Below are 22,616 nucleotides of genomic sequence, written 5' to 3'. Positions count from 1 at the left end.
TTTTTCCCTCCCGCTCGATTTGAGGCGTTCTAATCAGACATTCAGGTCGTACTTCTCTGATCTTGTAATTATTAGCTTGATAGGCTTTGCATTTTAATGACCTATCATAAAATAATCTTAAATACATTGGATTCAGCTTATTCGAGATACTTAGTGGTTCTTAAAATCAAAGTTACGACTACGTTAAATTTGTCGCTTATTACGCTGATCGCTATCGCGAAACTTTCAATAACTCCACAGATTTTATCGACACCAAGAATTAGAACAACACACTGGCGGCTTATCTCAAAAAAGATTTTACAAAACCAACCGCAAAATTCCAACGCAAACATTAAACAAAACCAAATTCATTGATATTTTTACCGTTCTTCAACTGATAAAGGCTTAAATGTGGGCCAAAGTTGTTGAGATTCCAAACCAAGTGATTATTTTTGTCACTTTTTCCATTCATTCATTGTAAATTGTACAAAATGATGTATTTGTAAATTAATACCAGAAAATAGTCTATGACGTCTATAACTACCGGCTTTGGACGTCCTTGGGACCTAAACATGGTCTCGCAAAATTTTTGTAGAAAGTTTATTTATCTACAACTGTCTTTCTTAAGTTTTTCTTGTGTCTTTACATCAATTTTTCTCAGACTATTATGAATTCGATGAATTAAATTAAACTAAACTACAGTAGAATCCAGTTATAACGGACTCCGAAAATGCATCAAAATCAGTTCGTTATATCCGAAAGTTCGCTATAAGCGGTGAATGAAAAAAACTGTTTTTTAGTATTCATTTTTTCTTTACACTTAAAATAAGACGAAATAAGTATTTATTGTAAAAAACATGAGTCATTTATTGTAAAGTATGATAAATTGATAATAGAGCTCAAAAGAAGTAAAAATAACTCAACTAAAATCAATTTAATCTTTGAGCTTAATTCTTCAAAATCTTTTACAATGAGTTAAAATTAGCAAAAACAGCCACCGAAAAACACGTCCTCCCGTGAAAAATTATAAGAATGTAAAAATTTTGCATTGATTTTATTTTATTTAATTTTATGAGTCCTTTAAACTTTGAAAAAAGTACTCAAAAGACGCAAACCTAGTAGATATTTTACGTTTTTTGAAAAAAATTTAAACACTGAAATTCGTTATAAAGGAAAAATTTCGTTACATTTTAAGTCAAATTTAGTTCGTTATATCCGAAAGTTCGTTATAAGCGGGTTCGTTATAACAGGACTCCACTGTAGTTTGGACCCCATATAATCTAACGCTCATTTTTACTCCATGGTGCTCTAATAGCCTTGTACAAAATTTTATCAATCGTTCATATTGTAAAATTTTGGGGAAAAAATTGAAGCTACAGCAATAGTTAAAAAATTTTTGACTAATACGTAGTTCCAGACAATTGGGATTCTACTGCATCTATTTTAACAATATTAAAATTATTTCTTGTTTCGGGGAAAAGGTGTCCAAATTGTATTATTTCGAGCCATACTTTTCAGATTGATAGCGCCACAGTCTCCATCAATCGTGAAAACCTCGCCACAAAACCAATTTCTCTTCCTTTGATTCTCTTAACAACTCGTATCATAGTCAAGCCGAAAATTAGCTGTGGAGTGAGGATTTATGGCGTGTATTTTTCATGTCGTATCATGAATTCACAATAAGGTTCCGACTTTGATGCGATCGGTGTCTGTCACCGAACACATAAATCCTAAAACTTTTAGCGGCTCCTGTTCCAGTGCTTTAAAACCAATGATAAAAACGTTGATACGAAATTTTTAAAATAAGCAGCGAGAAAATAGATCGCTTCCAATAATAGCACGATTTATAAGTGGAAAGTGCACACTTAAAAAGAATTTACTTGTCATATTGATAAATGAAGGCGCTGATAACAATCAGGCAAAGTCAAAGAGGCGTAAAATAGTTACGTGCAGATTCCAAATCCACGTTCTGGAATGTTGATTTTCGAACGATACAGCGCTTTGTTATCACTGTACACTTAAAATCAATTAATGATGTTGCTTTTTCCAAATTAAATATTACACTTTGATGACAATACAAATCGGAAGAGATTGACATTTTTCTCAAAATTCGCAACAATAATATCTAGATTTGGACCCGTATCAGCAAATATGTGATAATCAGCCAACGAGATAATCGGAAGTTGCATTCTGTGAACTTCTGCATGCGAAACAAATCGCCTCTTCTCAGCCAACACTTCCTCGTTAAACTCCATGAGTCGTCGATTTCGTTTTCATTATTCCGGGAACAAACCCGTCTGCGTTTTAACCCTACAGTGCGCCATTTTCGCCATAAAATCAGCGTTTTACGAACGAGAGGGACGTAGTAATCGCAAGGCGAACTGAAGAACATAAGACCCGACAGCTGTCACTCGGCGGGTTGCCCGTTGTCTGCTCGAAGAACATCTTCTTCAAGGTGGTCCATCACTTGACATAGACCCAGGTTGGCCAAGATTTATAGGACTTTGTCGAAAAATGAAATTTTATCGCTGCATTTATTGCCTGTGGCAGATCACAGGCTGGTAACTCTATCAGTGTTATCAAAGAGAAAAAAAATCGAGGAAATTTGCTTTATCTCGGGTTCGTCAGCCTCGTCTTAAGGTAAATACAGCCAGGAAATAATTGTTAGATAACCGCAGTGAAGCACCAACTTGTTAGGCAAAAGGGCCGTTAATTTATAGTTAATTGTAGATACGCATTGTCAGGCTTATCGGAAAAATTTGTCATTTTCAGATTCGGGGAAATTTCGTAATTTAGTCGCTACAGCTGGCGCCAGAACCATCAAATAATTTTTCAAAAATTTTTTTTCACAAAATCACTACAATTCGAATTTACAATAATTTACAAAAGTTATAAATAAACTTTAAAACAGTGAGTTTTATTTATTTTGTCCATAAAAATGACCGAAAAGGCACTCACCAGATGTGAAAAAAACGCAAATCCATGATTTGAACTAGTTTTTTCGGCGCACTTTTCACGAAACCTCCAGCACGGATTCCGAGATAGTTGTAAGATATCAGTAAAATTATTTTTATCGAGCTGGATTGCATAAAAATTTTTAAAATATTTTCCCATAACTACTGCGATAAGAAAATTAAGAATAATCCGTGCTATTATTATATCAATTAAGAATCAATAACAAATTTACGGTCATGTGATTATGTTTAGTAAAATTTTGATAATGAGATAACTAGGTTTGTAAACTGCAGGCCTAGAGCGTCGTTCTTAGAAACCATTTATTTTCCCCAGTGTGTGGCTAGAATTAGCAACTCCTCCTTCCGTAAATGTTGTTGCACAAACCAATCACCGAGGAAAGACAATGCAATGAATCGCATTAATTAAGGAGTGTTGATTTTATGGCTGCGGAGAATTCCACAAGACTGAAATAGTGCGTTAAAATTTAACTTTTTTCCAATGTTCGGACAAAAATAAAAAGCTTGGAGCCGATCGTCGGAATTTCGTGGTCAAGCAGGTGTAAATGTATGGAAATTGATGAACATAATGACAGACTTCGAGATTATCGGATACCTACAAAGACGGTTAGGATTTCATTTGGCTATAATTTTGGGTAGGAATCGAAATTGCCAAATTTCCTTACTTCTGATTATAATAATTTCGCCTCTATTGAATATTTAGAAAAGGCACTTGCATAAATGAAACAAATTGATTTTAATGGCCTGGTTCACGTCCCGCAGCTCAGGCAATTAAAACACTTCGTTTCCTTGGCTGATCTTATCACATCTCATACTTGTTAACAATAATTAAATCACTAACAGGAACAGCAACTCTTAGGAAAGAGAAGGTACAAAAATTTCACGTCCATTTATCTTCTGTAACGAAGTAACCATTTCGGAAAAGCTGCCAGAACAAAGGGATTTTCTAGGATTTATTTGTAATGGCACAAGTTACAGATTAGATACACTTGGGATATGCGCACTTCGTCTATTAAATCTCTGGTGACAATAATGCATTCACGAATTTAACAGACACGTGTACCCTCATGAATTTGAAATAGCGCTCGTGATCAAGTATTCCAACAGGGTATTTATTATTCAAACTTGATCGGAATTGAATTAACAATTAATAAATCAGACAAAAAACTAGGCTTAAATATCTCAACTCAAGAGCAATCATCTCAGATGCAGTTGACTAAAGTTCACATTTTTATATCCTTGAGGAGATAAAAGATAAATCAAAGGGAAACCTAGAAATATTAATAATAACTAAAACGAAATTGCTTTAATAAATAATTTTCCTTTTTATCATCAAAATTCATGACTGTAATTTCATTTGACGACGTAAATGGGACTCTCGATGCGAAAAATACATTGTCATTAGTAACAGATAGTAGCCAATAAAAGCTCTATAATAACAATAGGGTATTAACTTTTACTGGAAACACTAACTTTAATCAGAACGAACTTTTCCAAAAAATTTATAGTTCAGTCTCACTGAACCCAACAAAACCGAAATCTAACTTTACTTTACTGACTTAATCCAGATTATTATTACAAAAATAATCGCCCTAAACTTCCAGTGAGTTGCAAAAATAACAACTGCACGTATCCTGTCCGTGATTTTTTCAGTGTTCATTCATTAATAAGTGCTTGTGATCAATAACTTCGGATTAGTGTTGTCTAATAGACTTTTGAGAAAACCGTTTTTTTATATTGTTTTTATTTAACCAGAAACAGACTGTAGGCAAAAATGTGTGCACTGAACCGTGCAGGAATTTCGCTGACAAAGGTGCGTGAATCCCAGCGTCAGAATGACCTAACTGATAAAATTCGCGACACACAATAGGTGCGTGAATCCCACCGTCAGAATGACCTAACTGATAAAATTCGCGACACACATTACTACACCTAAGTGCATATTTGGTGTGATTATCTGTCCACAAAACAATAAACCGAAGGAAGCGACAGTGAAGAGCCGTGTATTTTTGTAAACTTTGAAAGAGTGCAAATAAGGAAGATGTCTGCCGGGCGCCATGATCGTCTGTTTGCATTAGCTCGCAATTACGCTCTCTCGAAAACTTATTCACCATGAAAGTTGAACAAGAGCCGCCCTCTTAACACGGATAATTCATTATCTAAACTGAACCGCGTGTACGTGGTTTTACGACACGTGGACGCGACGAAAAAGGACGCCCTATGCGAGCGTATGTTCGTCCATAATTATTGCGCCGAATGCACGCTCATGAGCTTGTCTTACTCGATAAATGATTTGTAAACACACAATTAGAAATTCATAGAATACTCGAAGAGATCGTCTCGAGAAAAATGTTTTGGTCCTTGATTTGCAAGTCACTGCATTTTTTCTACTCCAGCCTCCAGCTTAAACACGATATAAAAGAGCCTATAATGTTTTCCTTAAATATTTATTTGTTGTTATTCGGAGAATATTTGACAGTTCTCATGTGGTCGTGAAATTTGTAGCAATTATGACACCTAGCCGATAACCAACTGAATCAATAATCATTTCTTTGTTTGTTGTGGGAAATTACCAATATTGAAATGAGATCCGCTAAATATATTAGCAAAACTACGGCCTCCCGACGACTCAATAACGAGTTTTACTTTTGGACGCGACTAATGACGCACAGAAATTAAACAATTACTTGTAACAGAATATTCAGCTTTCTCCCTGATTTGGTCCTGAAGTAGAGCTAATTTTTACGAATTTTACGTAACACCAATATTGACTTTACCGAGTTTGCAAAACCATTTATTAAAAGAGCGATTACAAAAATATTTTACGACGGTGAAATTCCTGCGCTGGTGAAAGTTGTTTATTTAAATAATTTAATTATTGCCTTCCCAGTGTGCGCGATTCTGCTCAAATTTTAATTCCTCAACGTGATTTACTTTCAGTATTTCCATAAAAATCGGTGAAACTCAATAAACAACAACAACATCATTAAGGGAATTTTTCGTACGTGTTGAAACAAAGGTTGCAAATAGGTGAATCAGCCGTGTTATAGTTTCCAGTAAATCTTAAAAAATCCCAGTTGTAGTTTTTATTATAATGAGATTTTGCAAGGTAGTTTGAATGAGTAGCCGCGATGTCGATCGAATTTTAACAGCTCCTTTTTACGAGCTGTTCAGGATGGCGGCCAACATTGTACTTGATCAAAAGAACTGATGCCGAACCTACGGTGTATAACTCACCTGACCTGGGGTCAGGCGTAGGTGGCCACACTGACGGCCAGTGAAACACTGCCCGATTTCTCGGACATCTGATCACAATAATTGGCCGAAATTCCCCAAATGCCGCGGTAATGAAGTGCCAGGTTGCGAAACGCTTTCAATAGACACATCTCTTTAATGCCGTAACACCGAACTGCCAAACTATTCCAAACCGTTTCTCCAATTTCCCGAAACCAGCCCAAGGAGAAGATCTCATGGCTGTGCCACGACAAAATATTTGGCGATTTTCAACCAACAGAATGAGTAGCATACGAGTTACGCGTCCTTATACAATTTTTGTATAAGTTTTTTCTACATTTTTCTAACTTTCATAAAAACCATTATGGTGCAAATAACGTACTCTTGGCATTAACTTTTATATGAGTTGTCATGGTAACAGCTTCGTCATTTGCACCACAATGGTTTTTATGAAAGTGAACCAAGTATATATAATTTATTTTATTTATTTTATATTTATTATAATTGTAATTATTATTTTTTCCAAACCGACAGTATAGATTTTAATAAGTTGTGTAAAAGTCTTACTTTTCTATAATTCTTATAGTTCTTTTTTTGTAATAAATTTTAAAAAAGTGTATTTTCTTCAAAAAAATAAAATTATTTCAAAAACTAAGCAAAATGGACTATTTTATTCGCTCGATCCCGTTCTTTGAGAAAGATCGGCCCTAGAATCGGTTCACTGGTGTCTCACCTGTCCCAAGAATGAGTAATTGACCAATAAAAATATAAAAATTACCTCCTACTTGTTTATCTGGTGCACAAAAAATCGGATATCTGGGAGGGATATTGCCCTCCGAATTGTAAAACAGACCAATCAAAAGGCGTTCAAAAATGAGCAAAAAATTGTTGATTGATTATTTGGTAAATGTCGGCCAAACCATCTGGAATTCCGCGTTTTCTGAGAAAATTTCAAGTTTTAGTCTGAGACGTTCCTTGTGTAAAAATAATTTCGGATTGAGTGGCAGAATTTAATTACATATTCCTTAAACGAGTGTCTGTGAGAAACGCCATTTATCATGTAACTAAACATGACGTGAGGGTGTCAAAAGGCGCTCACTATCTTCAGTCGGCAAAGTCGTGTTCGTAGCTTCAGAAATGCACATAATCGAGCCGACACGGCTATGATGTTAAACCCTTAAACAAATACTAATCTTGCGACGATAAACCTGGGAAGAGCGGTCACTCACATCCACCACAACGAACCAAAGCAGGTTTTAACGTCAAATGGAATTAAAAAGTCGGGAAAAAAACAACGCTGAACCCTTAGAGTGTTTCCAATTTCAGTCAGAAATATATCCACAAAGCGCTGAGCTTTGCTAGCTCGACGAGTAATTAATTTAGTAAGTACGCGGGTTTCAAGAAATTACATCTAGATAAAGGAGCATCAAGGCTGGAAAGTTTAATTAAGGCGATAAATCTAATTTATTGGTTGTATTATATGAAATGCCTCGACGTTCATGAGCAAGCTTCAATTTTATTTCTAGAGGCATGGCGAATGCATTTCAATCGACCTTTTACACGGCAAATGTTAGATGCTCCACCGTTTAACTTGATTGATATTGTGTTAGTACGTGATATGATTTCATATACACTCATACGGGCAGATTTAAAAAGCTTTAATTATAGGTTCGTGAGGTAGGACGGCCCTGAGAAAGACTCAAATGCCGCTCCATGGCCAGACTTCGATAAAATTAATCATCGATCTGCTCAATATGCACGAAATCCTTCACCAGAGCTACTTTCCGCAATTCGCCCCGAAATGTTTCACCAAATGTATTGGTGCTGTGAAATAAAAGTAAAAAATTGCAACACCAAGAAGGAATTAGAATTTTTTAGTCTAACATTTGTGCAAGTTTTATCAAAAAATTCCTATTCCTTCTTGCGCCAGCGAATAGATAGTTTGCGTAAACCCGCTTCCAATAACAGGTCCATAAAGAAAATCGGGGAAAAATATCTCCCGTTTCGCGCAGAAAAATAAGTATGACGAGAAGTTGAAAGTGAGCAAAAGTAACAAAAGTCGTAACCGAAATTGCGAGCTCGTCGCCGTGGCGCCTCCTGCGAACTTTATTGAAGTATGGGCCGGTGTTTGCGACTTTCAGGTGACCGGCATCTTGTGGTCATTGACTTTGCTGAAAGAAGCGCCATGTCTAGACTAGGAAACAAATGCTTTTATTACATAACTTTAAAAAGTCATTATTTCCAATCGTATTGTTATGGATGCAGCAGCGCGCCACAAACAACTCCTTCCGCTGACTTATCGGAACCGATTTTTCAGGTATATAGGAAGTTCCATGATCGATGGCTTCGCGAACGAAAATAACACGCGGAAACGTAAACACAGCGAGTTTTTTCGCCGTCATTCATTCCTGAAATTTCGTGCTTTGTCGTTCGAGAATGAACGTAGTGGCCAAAGCCTCTGGAATGTCGACGACAAACAGCGATGGTGGCTAAGTACACAACACCGGCTGTCCACTGTACTGCTCCTAAACCGCTAAAAGTGTTTGTCTAAGCATTCATATTAGAAGGTTACTGCTACAGGACGTTTTCTCAGAAAAAACTTCTGTAGCCGTAAATATGTTTGTATACACACACGGACACACGCATACATATACAAATTTGTGTACAATCCTTGCACTGACGTATTGATTTGTACCTGTTACTTTTTAAACAAAATATTTAGTTTCATCATTTTGTTTCAGGTCCGGGCAAAGTGTCTCCTCCACATCATTTGACTGAAGCGTGATCGATAGCAAACACTTGGTCCTGCACTGATAAGCAGCTTTACACATTTCGTGTAGCTTTTCCCGGATCGAAAACCAAAATCAATATTAAAGACCATTAAAAAGTCAAGGGCGATGTTTCAAGGCGAATCCGGCGCCTAAATACAACAAGGATTACGTAAATAAAGAGAGTTCATGGCATTCATGTCGATCCGGGCTCCGGGTTGAGCTTCACGAAAAATGTCAGGTTTTAGCTCATTTTCAACAAATAAATAGAATAAAAATACTAGAAACGTTTATTATGCAATTAAGAGCGCCATAAAACAGGAAAGAATAAACAAAATCGTCATATAAAATTTCAACATGGAATGTCAATACGAAAACTTATAAACAATCTTGTGGTTATCTTAATTGAAAACAACCTCTCCGCTACAAAAATGCCTCCGACACGTTCAACAATATTATCAATATGATAATTACTGGTCTTGACGTTATTGTGGGATAAATGACGTTTTATTTAGGTGGACCTCGAACTACGAACTACTTACCTGACATTTTATAAACTAGTACAAATTTATTATAGATTTTTTATCGTGTAGCCACTATTTCTAAGGCCAGAGTGTACAATGTAGTTTAAGTAGGTATGTAAATAAAAGCACAATAGCATTCCTTACAAATTACTTAATTTTCTAAATCCCACTTATGTACTTTCAACAAATTCCATCACTATCTAAAGTAAATTGTATGAAAAGCAAGGAAATGCGAGCGGATAGCACATTTTCTGATTAAAAAAATGAGCAATACTACACTAGAGTATGGAAGGGTTGAGCAAAAATTAAAAGTAAGTAGAGAACGGTGAAAAAATAAAACAACCAAAATTCGTTTAGAACGCAGTTTTATGATGCAGTTTTTATGTTTTTCAGTTTCTTAGTTTTTTATTCAGAATCTAATAGTTCAATTTATTAGTGTTTCCCTTTACCAATGCCATATTTTTTTTTCTCAGTTTTTTTCAGTCGCTTATTTCTTCAGAATTTCAGTCTCAATATTTATAAGTTTTTATATAATATATAATATATAATATATAATATATAATATATAATATATAATATATAATATATAATATATAATATATAATATATAATATATAATATATAATATATAATATATAATATATAATATATATTATATAATATATAATATATAATATATAATATATAATATAATATATAATATATAATATATTTTCTCTAACACTAGAGTATGGAACGGTTGAGCAAAAATTAAAAGTAAGTAAAGAACGGTGAAAAAATAAAACAACCAAAATTCGTTTATAACGCAGTTTTATGATGCAGTTTTTATGTTTTTCAGTTTCTTAGTTTTTTATTCAGAATCTAATATTTCAATTTATTAGTGTTTCCCTTTTCCAATTCCATAATTTTTTTTCTCAGTTTTTTTCAATCGCTTATTTCTTCAGAATTTCAGTCTCAATATTTATAAGTTTTTATATAATATATAATATATAATATATAATATATAATATATAATATATAATATATAATATATAATATATAATATATAATATATAATATATAATATATAATATATAACATAATATATAATATATAATATATTTTCTCTAACACTAGAGTATGGAACGGTTGAGCAAAAATTAAAAGTAAGTAGAGAACGGTGAAAAAATAAAACAACCAAAATTCGTTTATAACGCAGTTTTATGATGCAGTTTTTATGTTTTTCAGTTTCTTAGTTTTTTATTCAGAATCTAATATTTCAATTTATTAGTGATTCCCTTTTCCAATTCCATAATTTTTTTTCTCAGTTTTTTTCAATCGCTTATTTCTTCAGAATTTCAGTCTAAATATTTATAAGTTTTTATATAATATATAATATATAATATATAATATATAATATATAATATATAATATATAATATATAATATATAATATATAATATATAATATATAATATATAATATATAATATATAATATATAATATATTTTCTCTAACACTAGAGTATGGAACGGTTGAGCAAAAATTTAAAGGTAAGTAGAGAACGGTGAAAAATAAAACAACTAAAATTCGTTTATAACAAAAATGCTGTTTTTCAAAAAAATCGTTTTGAATTTAGAGCCATACATTTTAAGAACTGCTGACTTCAGTTGATGAAAATTAGGCGTTGATTTTAAGGTGCTTAGTTTTCATAAGCTTTTTTTTTGAATTCGCACTTTTCAGTTCAAAAATTGATAACTCTGCCATTTTTTAAAATTTGGAAATATTCTTTACCTCATTTGAAAAAGACCTTGGTGTTATCGAATTATGGCTGAGTACCAACTTTGAAATAAATATTTGAAACAGTCTGTGTTAAAAACAGTTGTCAAAATGTGAAGCTAGGCAATAGTTATGGTAATCATGTATCAGAGTTTTGTAAAATACGGAAGAATTTGAAACTCGGCTGGTAGTCGTGCAGCAAAAGAAGTTGTCACCTATAAGTTTAGGTGCACGTCTTTAGCTCTGTATTTATTAGCCCTTATTTTACGAACTAGAAAGGTGTACAAAAAGCTTTATTGCTGCGAAGGTACGTGTAAGAGCATCTTGTATAAGGTGGTATTTTGAGAACATCACCCGCTCACCTCCTCATTGATTATTCATGTTCCCAAGTCGTTCAGGAGAGACAGTTCAAGTCTATTAAGAGGATTCCCTTGCGGTTGATAAACCAAAGCGCCTTGATTACGATTATTTGGGCCGCTTTGTGCGATTTGGCGGCTGAATGGGCGTGCAAGCTTCGCGCAAAATGTATGTTATTACAGATATTGCAAATACCTGAGATGGCAATCGCCGCCTACCGTTTGGGGTCTTCGGAAGCCCTCTATATTTTATTTCAATAGGCTGTCACTTATTCAAATTAACACGAATGCTCGAATTAAGCGAGAACCGGTCGCCCGAGCTCTTTAATTGGCCGACATAAAACAAAAATTACGACAAACATAATAATTATTTTAATTAAAATTGGAGGTGCTGGCCAGGCATGCCATTGGGCGGTAAAACACGGCGGCTTGCGCCTTCAAGAGTAGTTTGCAATTTGCATTCCGACGTATGGATTATGCTAAAAGAAACCTGTCGAGTTGCACCAGAAGCTGGACCCGCCTCACATGACTGACTGATATTCCATACAATTTATTGCCGACATGGTCACTGCGCGCCAGCGGATTGGCGAGCTCGAGCAGAAACGGCTTTTTAATATGCAGAAATGTCAGCGTAATTCTCGACGACGATAAAATTCGACTTTAATGCTGTTAACTGTTAACAGATAAACGACAAGTGTAATCCCTAGATGGGCGCACCACGCATGACAAAAAGCGATTTACCACACATTCGCACCACCTGCAATTAGCTCAAATATCACCTTATCCAAATGTCGTAAATGTCGCCTTTCCTCATTTGCTGCACCGAGCAATAAAATAAATCACAGCTAAATGCGTCATAGAATCACAATTTCCCTAAACATCCGCCACAAAGACTGCACAACTTTTGAACAAATATGCATAAAAGTAAAGTGTCAGACATCCTAAGCCATATTTCATTCATTTCGCTATTGACATCTCGCGATAAATTGTTCTCACAAAACTTTGTATCTCTCAAAAATAAAAATAGTAAGAATTCTGAAAGATAATTTTTCAAATGTGTTTGTTGCACGTAACAACAGATATCAAATTTTGGTGGATGCGCCAAAAAGTACGGGCATTTCAGCAAGAAATCAACCTTTCCACCCTTTAATCCCGTTCCGAACTTTTCGTCTGATGTATCACGCATGAAAATTTTTGAGTACAGAGAAATCTCTCTTAACGGACAGCTCCTATAAGCGGACGCTTCTAACAAACGGACATTTTTGTTAGCTCCGTTTTTAAAAGGTTTAGTCTGTTTTAAGCGGACTCTCTAAAAAACGGACACGGACAATGCAAGACGCATCCTTAAAAACAAAATCTCCTTTAAGCGGACAGTATTGAGTTATTATCAGGCAAACAGACAGAAACGTCAGGAAATCACGTATTTGTTTAAGGAATAGTTGATAAGTATCGTGCTACTGATTATTTATTAAATTAATTTAGTTTGTGTTTATTACTTCTCTTAAGAGGACACCTCCATTAACCGGACAAAAACCGTTATTGTCCTTTTATTGGAGATTTCACTGTACTTATCAGTGGGAGTTGACTAACTCTACGAATTTTTTTAATATTTTTGTGCCTACTTCCTAAATCAAGACCAACAAAAGGTGGGCAAAATAATTTAGTAAAGATCATCGGTTGAAAGCTTTTATTCCAAGAAAATTGTAAATTGTAAGTTCGTATTGTAACACTATCTAATAGTTTTGATCTCTTGTACTACTCATCGGCTTTTTTCCTGATGAGAGTTTTAGTTTTCTGAAAAAAAAAGTTCCGTTATTTAGACTTTCTCATTGGTTCAGAAATAGTTGCCTCCTTTTATGAAAAAAACTATAAGCTCCCTCGTGCTCTATTTTCTCGCAAACTATTCTTTTGAGCACCTGATATGAAATTTTGTCTCTAAACTTCACAACTCACAAAAGTAGAAATTATCTTCAAGTGATTACATTACGAAAAAAAAATCATGTTACACATGATACTTACTGTAGTTATTATTATTACGACTTTTGTGTGAATTGTTTCTTGAAATAAAAACATGCACGTTGGTCGGAACTTAAGTTTCAAAGTGTATTAAGAAAATAAACAACCCAACCATCAAACACCTTACAGAAGGCGGGTAACTTAAGAACTAACATGAAAATGGTTGTACGAATTTAATTTGTTTTTGTTTCACATTCCAAAACAAACAAACCAAGGATTTAGTAACACAAAGCACAAACACACATGCAATAAAAACTATTAAGTACTTACAATGACAAATTTTAGGAAGGAAGTCATAAAGTTACAAAAAATCAGGAAAAAACCGAGTTATTTATTAATTTATTGTTTAGGATTCCCAACATCCTTATGCTAACTAAGCGCTTGTTCATTCGTGATTGATTTATGGCAGAAAATCTCGCGAAAACAAGACTATGCTCATCATTTTTATTAATAAAGTGTTATTCCGAGTGACGCATTAGCCAGGCAGTGAATAAAAAGTGACAATGTGACAACGTCCGTACAATAATATTTTTGAATTTAAAGTGGGTAAACAGTGGTTTATTGATTCAAGCAGCAAAGAGTGTCAATGGATGTTCTTGTGAATCAAATAAATTATTCGTAATAGTATGAATGGTCGTAGTGTCGGGAAGCCCCAATGGTAAGATTCAAGTCTCAGTTCCGGAATGTGAACAGGTACTCTACCTGTTAGCAGCACGGTGCGATTGACGTCAATTTGTATTTAATTTTGCTTGAGAAAACAGCACAATGGCAGTTATTTGGGGTTGTTCCCAGCCGGACCTAGTAGAGCACCGTAATTGGCTTTTACAACCGCCCGAAAAATCTACCTGTAAGACTGGAGGTGTTGTTTGATTTTTACACCTGGAGACAGTACAGGGATTTCTGAGAAAGCTCATTGTCGGCCGCATTGACTTGTAACACTGGAATAAGACGTATTACCGATTCTCTCCTCCGCAAGGTCTGTACGGCTTTATTTTAGCCTTCACCAGCTCCGTGTTTACCGAAGCGGTGTCAATAAATAAATAAAGATAGGGCCGTTTATTGCTATACGATGTGCAAAAGTCGCTTTATTACCAACGCCCGCCCATTCATAAAAGCTCGACAAAAATTGGGTTCGCTTTTACGCCGATCGGTGCTATCGAGCACTTTGATATTTCATAAGTGGCACTTGGCGATAACAAGTACAACTGTCATACACACCACTGATGCACAGACAGAACGTATCTCAAGCGAGGATTTAATTTACATCAAATAAACAACTTCACTTGCTCCATTGTTATGGATAAATTTACAACAGTCATCTCGGTAAATACTTGGCCCTATGGACGCGACTCTACAAATTAGCCATCAAACAATAACGATGTATGCACAGGCGCACCTAACTATTATATCATTTTACATTTATTGTACCAGACAGTCAACACAAACGGAACGAATTTTCGGACAACTGCAGATATAAATCAAATTACTTTTGTCACTAATCAAGCCTGCACTGACCCAAAATCCACTCCTACAGAAGCTTCTTTCGGATATTATCGCTTCTTGTAATACAATAGAGAATAGACCATCCATTATTCAGTGACAACAGTCGCACCAAATCAAAGTTGCTACCTAATAAGTAGAGTTGTGTTCCAGGTTTTATGTTTTTTTGCTATTCAGTTTCTTAGTTTTTATTATATGTAATATATAATACATAATATATAATATATAATATATAATATATAATATATAATATATAATATATAATATATAATATATAATATATAATATATAATATATAATATATAATATATAATATTAGTTATTTATTTAATGAGTTTGAGTGTAAATCAGACGCTTTATTTCACGAGTGAATTTTTAAACCACGAGTGAAAACGAGTGGTTTATGATCCACGAGGCGAAATAAATGAACCGATTTACACAAAAACGAGTTGAATACAACATTTTATTCTTCGAAATAGACTCAGCAAGGCTTAAAATTGCTTTAAATTTGTTAAAAATAATCTGACGTTTCGTACTGAGAAATGCCAAACAGTTGTCAAAACTTCCTTACACAGACAAGAAACCGTAAATTTTGACAGTGTCGAAGAATAAATAATATATAATATATAATATATAATATATAATATATAATATATAATATATAATATATAATATATAATATATAATATATAATATATAATATATAATATATAATATATAATATGTAATATATAATAAATAATATATAATATATAAAGACCGGCCCTAAACCGGTTTAATACCTAAAATCTGTATTTGTACAATTTTTTTGATGCACGAGCGCAGCGAGTGCTGCATTAAGTGCGTATGTAGAAAATTGCTTTACAAGTTAGGTACAATTTTTTAAATTTTGCTTTTGGTATTAATACTATTAATAAAAAACTAGACAATTTTTTTACGGTAACCAATCACTGGCGATGATTGACAAATTGTGGCCGAGCCGACAGCCTCTAAACATCCATGACACAACTGAATGTTAATGGTCATGGTCATGATAAATGTCTTGGTACCTTACAGGTCTGGCTGTGATCCCATGACCAATATAACAGACAAATAAGACTGATAAATTGATAATTTATCCATTGGTTTATCCAAACAAAAAATTTAACTGGGCCCATTCTCTTGGATGAGTGTTTATATAATTATTATTATACCTCGGGCTGCAATACCCTCTTGAACGAAATTTGGGTTAAGTGAGCGATAACTAGAAGTTGTGTAAGATGTTGTAATTATTTCCGTGTTGTTGCCAGTCAAAATATTATTTCATATCAATGTAAATCGAAGTAGATAATGATTTACAAAGTTCGCTCCCATCACTTGCAACTTCAAATTTCCTCTTGATCGATGAAACAAACGCCTGCCGAGTGCTATTTTAGTTTCAATGGAAAACTTAAAACAATGAGATTGTTCATATTAACGGTAATCACCCCCCGAAGCTGGAGTAACGTGTAAAACATGTTGCTTAATGAAGATTTCATATTCAAAATTGCCCTTCGTTTCGTAATCGAACCACAGAGACATTACAGATAATTATCGATGTTTAGACGGTTTTAATGTTGGTATAAAATCGTATGTTCGGAAATTGAATTGAATATGACTGCCCATTCATATGTTAATAATCCGGCACTAAAACTAACATTATGTGATATTGTACAATAAAACCTGCAGTGTGATCCGCTGTGAGTGACGTTTTTTATGTTGGACATTTCTCTTTGATTGAGTAATAAGGACTGCAAGCGCGTGGTGGATTGTACAGTCTCTTTAAATTTTAATGAGGTCCGGTAATGATCAATATAGTGAGTGGTTGCCCTCAATTTTTCATTGATTCTCGGACGTTCATAGATCACATAAATTTGATAAAAATTGCTACGCATGCAACCATCCCTTAATTACACACACAGGTGATCTGTAATTAGCGCTCTAGGCCAGGACCGTACTCATAAATAAATCCCCTAAATCAACCGGCCCGTGATTTATTATCACGTGCAATTTACTGACCACCATGCAGCGTAAAAATCTCCAAATGGCATAAACTACCGCAATACAATCGATACACCAATGATAGAATTCAAGTGGTCGTTAAAAAAGCGCCACATTTCGCGAAAATTGGCGATGACGTCGCGGCCATCAATTTGCATGAGCTTACAACTGCCGTTGGTAACAGGAGATGTGTGTCAAATAAACGACATGATAAGGGAACTTACCTGGCCGTCTCGTACATGTGTCTATGAGGGCCGCATTGGTCCGAACGCGTGCTCGAACTTATCAATGCAGGAGCGTCGGCCTACCTGGGTCGATAAGCGCCGGCACACTGACTGACCCGACGACGACGTCGACGTCGCGATGCCTTCGATCTCGCCCCCACTACGCCTACGTACTCACAAACTTCACAAACTAACTTTTAAAACGGCTACATTTCCGCTTCCAACGGCCGGAATATGGAGCAGAAAGCTCGGACAGTGCAACAATTTCATTTTCTTCCAACCGAACACATAGCTAATAGCGGTCTATCAAATCCTGGGATCTACAGCTACTTGACTAAGTAGCCTGAAGCAGTTTTTTCACACAATTTGAATAAAAAGCTCTACATTATTAAAATTGTTGTTTCCGTCCGTTTCTACTTTCATGTGGTTGCCTTCTAAACTTTACTTTGAAGCTTTTGGTTTTTTTTTGAAAATTAAAACCTATTATTCTTTTATTGCTAATCCGATCATCCATTTATCTTGAGAAATAACGCATTTATTTCAAACTCTTTTTGCCCAAATAAAAGTAGTTTTCATCTCTATTGCTCCACTACATTAAAATTTTAATTACGTCTAGCAGTCCGATTTTTATTAAACGAAAACTGGAAAATCCAAATATTGTGGAGAAATTGATAGAAAATCCCCACAGTCCCAAAATTGGTTTGTTTTTTGTACAGGTCCCTAGAAATTTCTTTAAACAATCGTGGGTATGATTGTAACTGGTAGCGTTTCTGTTAAATACCGAATAATTACCTTGCATCTAAGTTCAATATTATGGACGAAAAAAAGCATTTCATAAAGTTCCAAATTGTTTTTCAGCTTTTCCAATAATAGATTTCAACTTCCGTTTGACCCAAAATTTGATTGATTCTCCCAAGAAAATTAAACTTCGCATAAGATAATAGGATCCAAAAATGTTGGATAAAAATCAGTGATTCACTTACGGGTGTTGATACATATTTATAATTTTGTAAAAAGGATGTGAAGAAGTAAATAAATAAATAAAAAAAGACAACATTTTATGTTTTATGTCCTGAATCGGATTTGGTACGAAATAACAGATGAAAATACCGATGAATTTAAAAGACAAGCATTGAAAAAATCACTTTAAAACGTTGAACAACAACATAATGCAACATAAAAGGACAACTTGCTTACAAAAATTGACAGCGTTAACTTCTGTGTCACGTTTAAATTCAAAGTTATTTTCTAACTAACTGGATGTTTCCCTGCTTTTGAAAAGTTTTTCCTCCGGTTTTTCCAAAACTTTCAGATTTTCCGGAATTTAGATCAACCGGAACAGCCTTCTCCTTCAAAATTTCATTGACAAATTAGTATTTAGCAAACCTATATTCCTTTAAAAAACGGTGGTTTTAACGAATTCTGCTTTCACACTTTCCGTCTTCAAACCAAAAAATGTTAACAGTACTGAAACTTTCCCCGATTTTGTGATTTCGTGTGTAAATTTTCTTAGATGATACTTTTCCCTTCTAATCTTGTAAACGCAGCTAAAGAGGCTCTTCTTAAATAAATCAAAAACCCAGACTTCCAACTTCTTTGATTAAAATTCATAGAAATTAATTTTTTCTTTTTTTTTCATTGTAAGAGTTTTTAGTTAATTACTTAATAAAATACCAAAGGTCCTTTTTACTCTTATTTATTATTATTTTTAATTATACATCTGCTTCGGCCGTTACGCCATCCTCAGACCTACATAAAATTATGCTAAAATTATTGACAATTTAAAACTTACATAGTGATAATGTTAAACAGCTGTAACATATTCAAAATATTAACTAAGAGGTAGAACGACCTTTATTGAGTAATTTTTTAAAACTACCACAAATACCACATTTTAAAATTACTAAAAAAGTTCTCGTAAGTTACCATTTTCGCAAATTAAATTCAAGAAAATTTGATCAAATAATGTGCAAAAAACTTAATGCAAAACTCTAGCGTTTGAAGAGCTATATCTCGTGAAAAAACTCAAAATTTTTTTTGCCATATAGTATTAACTCAGTTGGACATCTTTTATCACCACCAGAGAAGATCCGAGCTTTTTTAATTCAACAAATTACTGCTTGTTCCAACAATTTGTCATTTTCCCACTGGAACGACTGCCTTTTTTTATATCTTGTGTTCAAAATACGAGTATTGTGAGGAACTATCTGGAAAAATCTTAGTACGATCTCTCAGTATTAAAGTTTACAATCCTAATGTGGATTTTTCAAAAAGTAATTACTAGAATGTTCAGACTTTCTGAGGCAACTGCAGCAGTTGGAGACATGGTGCAAGCGAGTTCCTGGTGTCAACAATGGAAATAGACAAAGCTATGTCTCCATGTATGTTGTGTAAAGATAATTAACTTTATCAATAGTAAGACGTGAATATTGTTCCGTAATTGCACTGATTTCAACGTGCTTCTAGCTATTTACTAGCATTCTTTACATCTGAATCATTTTATACATTCCTGAGATGTCTCGCAACAAACCTTTAGTTCTTTCATCACAATTATTTTAAAAATAAATGGTCGCTTATCACCCCTCCTGACCCACCATTTGAACAGTTCTTGATGAATTTTAATGAAGAGATTCTGCGACGGTCAGTAAATAAAAGCCGTCGATGGGTGCAAAGTGCAAATAGTGCAGGTAATTATATAACACAGCCCGTGTCAAGGTCGCTTTAGTTAGCAAGTCTGTCGGTGCTTTTTACACCTCTCTCGCTGAGATTTGGTTTGGATGCATTCCAATACTCCCAAAACATCACCTCACTTGTTAACATGACACTTGGGTCAAAGAAACTATTGCGACATCGTAGAACGATCACATAGCTGAAGATACGAGCAGCAACATTAATCACCGACTATCAATTAATCTTCGAAAAATTATTAATGTCCCAAAAAAACTGGTCCACGTTCGGGGAATCACTTGCAATTTCGAGGCGAGATCCAAAAGCCGTGATAAAAAATGCAAATCAGCAGCATCTCGGCGAAGATCGATAACTTTTCGACTAATTTACGCTTAGCATTAGCACATCGGAGTGTAAGCAGGTGGTTAATTGAATGTTGGCGCCGAATATAATACAGGGGATAAGAAAAATTGATGATTCGAGTGGCGCGTAAAGGTGGGCGCGGTGGATGGCCCTAACAATACCCACCTCCTGCGCATTTTGGGCCGTTCCGACGAACCTTTGAAACAAAACTTCTCAGCCCTACCCGTGCTCGAGAGAATGAATAAAGATTAACAATACCTATTGTTAAGATGTTGCTTTAGTTAATTATTAATGTAGGCAAATGATTCATTTCGGTTATCTTGACTCCTCAGCGCTCGCGCTTTAATGCCAACTGTTTCAATTTTACGATGGAATTACGGTGGGGCTTTGGTCAGGGCCAAAAGAGCCGCCACCACAACGGGAGTACTCGGTGATGAAATATGGTAATTTTCAAAGTTGCGGCAAACCGCGGAAATAACTTCACGGCCGTAAATTGGCACATTTTTCCACTACCGATTCAGAAAGAAAACACAGACAATTAAAACAATTAAAAGGTGTAATAGAAAAATTGAAATTTTGTTAGAAAACAGCGAAATTCCAGATGATTTAGCCGACGTTTACAAAATAATCAAACAACAGTTTTTTGCTCAGTTTTAATCGCCTTATGATTGGCCCGTGCTACAGTTGGGAGTGCAATCCCCTCCCCGGTATCCAATGACAAACGCTTCAAACGTCTTGCAATTTTTTGTGCACCAGATAAACAAGTAGGAGGTGATTTTTATATTTTTATTGGCCAGTTACTCATTCCTGGGACAAATGAGAACCGGTTTAGGGTTGGACTTCTCACAGCACGGGATCTCGCCTTAGATGCGAATAAAATAACGGATTCTGCTTAGTTTTTGAAATAATTTATTTTTTCTTTAATTTATTACAAAAAAAATCCTAGAAAAGTGAGACTTTCACACAACTAATTAAGTATATACTGTCGGTTTGAAAAAATTAATAATTATAATTAAAATAAATAAAAAAAATTTATTCCAAAATCAAGGCTGATACAAAAATTGTTTAAAATCAAAAAATAATTTTAGACAGAATTGGAGTTTGTATATTTAAAAAAAAATAAACTAAAAAAACACAAGAAACTAAAAAATATTGAGACTAAAATTCTGAAGAACTTAGCGACTGAAACACTGAGAAAGAGAAAAAACTATAGAACTGGAAAAGAGAAACACTTATAAATTGAAACATTAGATTCTGAATAAAAAACTAAGAGACTGAAAGGCAAAAAAACTTAAAAACTGAAATACAAAAAAAAGTAAAAGACAGAGTAAGATTAAAATTCTGTAGATCTATGTGACTAAAAAAGTTATAATCCAAAAGCCATAAAACTGCAAAGACAGTAAAACCACGAAAAATTGAAAAATTATGGAAACAAATAATATGAAAGGCCCTTAAATAGCCTGTTGGAAGTTTCCTAAAATTCGGTCTCTACTAATTAATTTGTCCAGATCTACAAATGTTTCGACGGTTGTCTCTTCATTTTCAATTAAAGCTTCGTAATTTTATGGTTCTGGGGGCTTTTTCCGTGTTCTGGATCAAAAGATTCGTAGGGGAGATACAAACCGTCTATAAATCCGAGAGCAGGCCTGAGCATTTTCGTTTAACAAGGCGGTTGAAGGCGATAGGTATCTTCCCTTGGCGTTATAATTTGGCACCATCAGACTAAATAGGGCAGCAAAGTGAAAAGGAACGGCCGACGTGGTTGATGTTGACCGCGGCGCCTCCACTCTGTCACATCGTCGACTAATAGTTAGTCACGCAGAACAATAGCACCTTTACTAATCTCAGCGTTTTGTCGTCGAAGAAACGCCATTCGAAAGAATAGAGTTATGAGGGTCGTTTCATATACAACAGAAATCGATTAGACGTGGCCAGCGACCGATCTCGGGAAATCATTAATAATTGTTCATTCCTCCACAACATCGGTATTGTTTAAACAATTTAGTGGGGGTTCTGGGAACGGCCGTGATAGTCGGCAGTAAATGCAGGCAGTTTACGAGCCAAGATAACAATCCAGAGGCGCCGGGGCCCAACATTGCTACGTTGTTTGGAATCACTGTTCCACCACGTATCTCAACATCTGAAACCGATAAATCGTCCCAGGTTCTCAGAGATTAACTTAATGTATTCCCGTAAAGACGCTTTTTTAGTTCTTAATTAGTTTCTACCGTTACGGAA

At 34.7% G+C, this 22,616-nt stretch overlaps 2 protein-coding genes across 5 annotated transcripts in view; one reads left to right on the top strand and one right to left on the bottom strand.

Annotated features, from left to right (window-relative positions):
- Window positions 1-9,624, top strand: part of LOC103312165 (odorant receptor 4) — a 47,414-nt gene extending 37,790 nt beyond the window's left edge. For all 3 annotated transcript variants that reach the window (XR_010333694.1, XR_010333693.1, XR_001575913.2), the window contains exon 3: window positions 8,927-9,624. The gene's annotated coding sequence lies outside the window, so the exon portion shown is untranslated. The remainder of the gene's footprint in view (window positions 1-8,926) is intronic.
- Window positions 1-17,475, bottom strand: part of FGF-8 (fibroblast growth factor 8) — a 29,976-nt gene extending 12,501 nt beyond the window's left edge. Inside the window, exon 1 of one of the 2 annotated variants that reach the window (XM_015984126.2) lies at window positions 17,349-17,475. In XM_015984126.2, coding sequence (XP_015839612.1) covers window positions 17,349-17,365 — 17 coding nt within the window. In that variant the 5' untranslated portion in view covers window positions 17,366-17,475. Of the gene's footprint in view, window positions 1-2,937; window positions 2,979-17,348 lie in introns of those variants that run through there. The other variant, XM_064356003.1, reaches the window with a different exon arrangement.
- Window positions 17,476-22,616: the final 5,141 nt, after the last annotated feature.

Source organism: Tribolium castaneum, chromosome 4 (genome assembly GCF_031307605.1).
Source record: "Tribolium castaneum strain GA2 chromosome 4, icTriCast1.1, whole genome shotgun sequence".
Lineage (NCBI taxonomy): Eukaryota > Metazoa > Arthropoda > Insecta > Coleoptera > Tenebrionidae > Tribolium > Tribolium castaneum.
The sequence above is the reverse complement of the archived record's forward strand: the minus strand, read 5'-3'. Positions and strand labels throughout refer to the sequence as shown.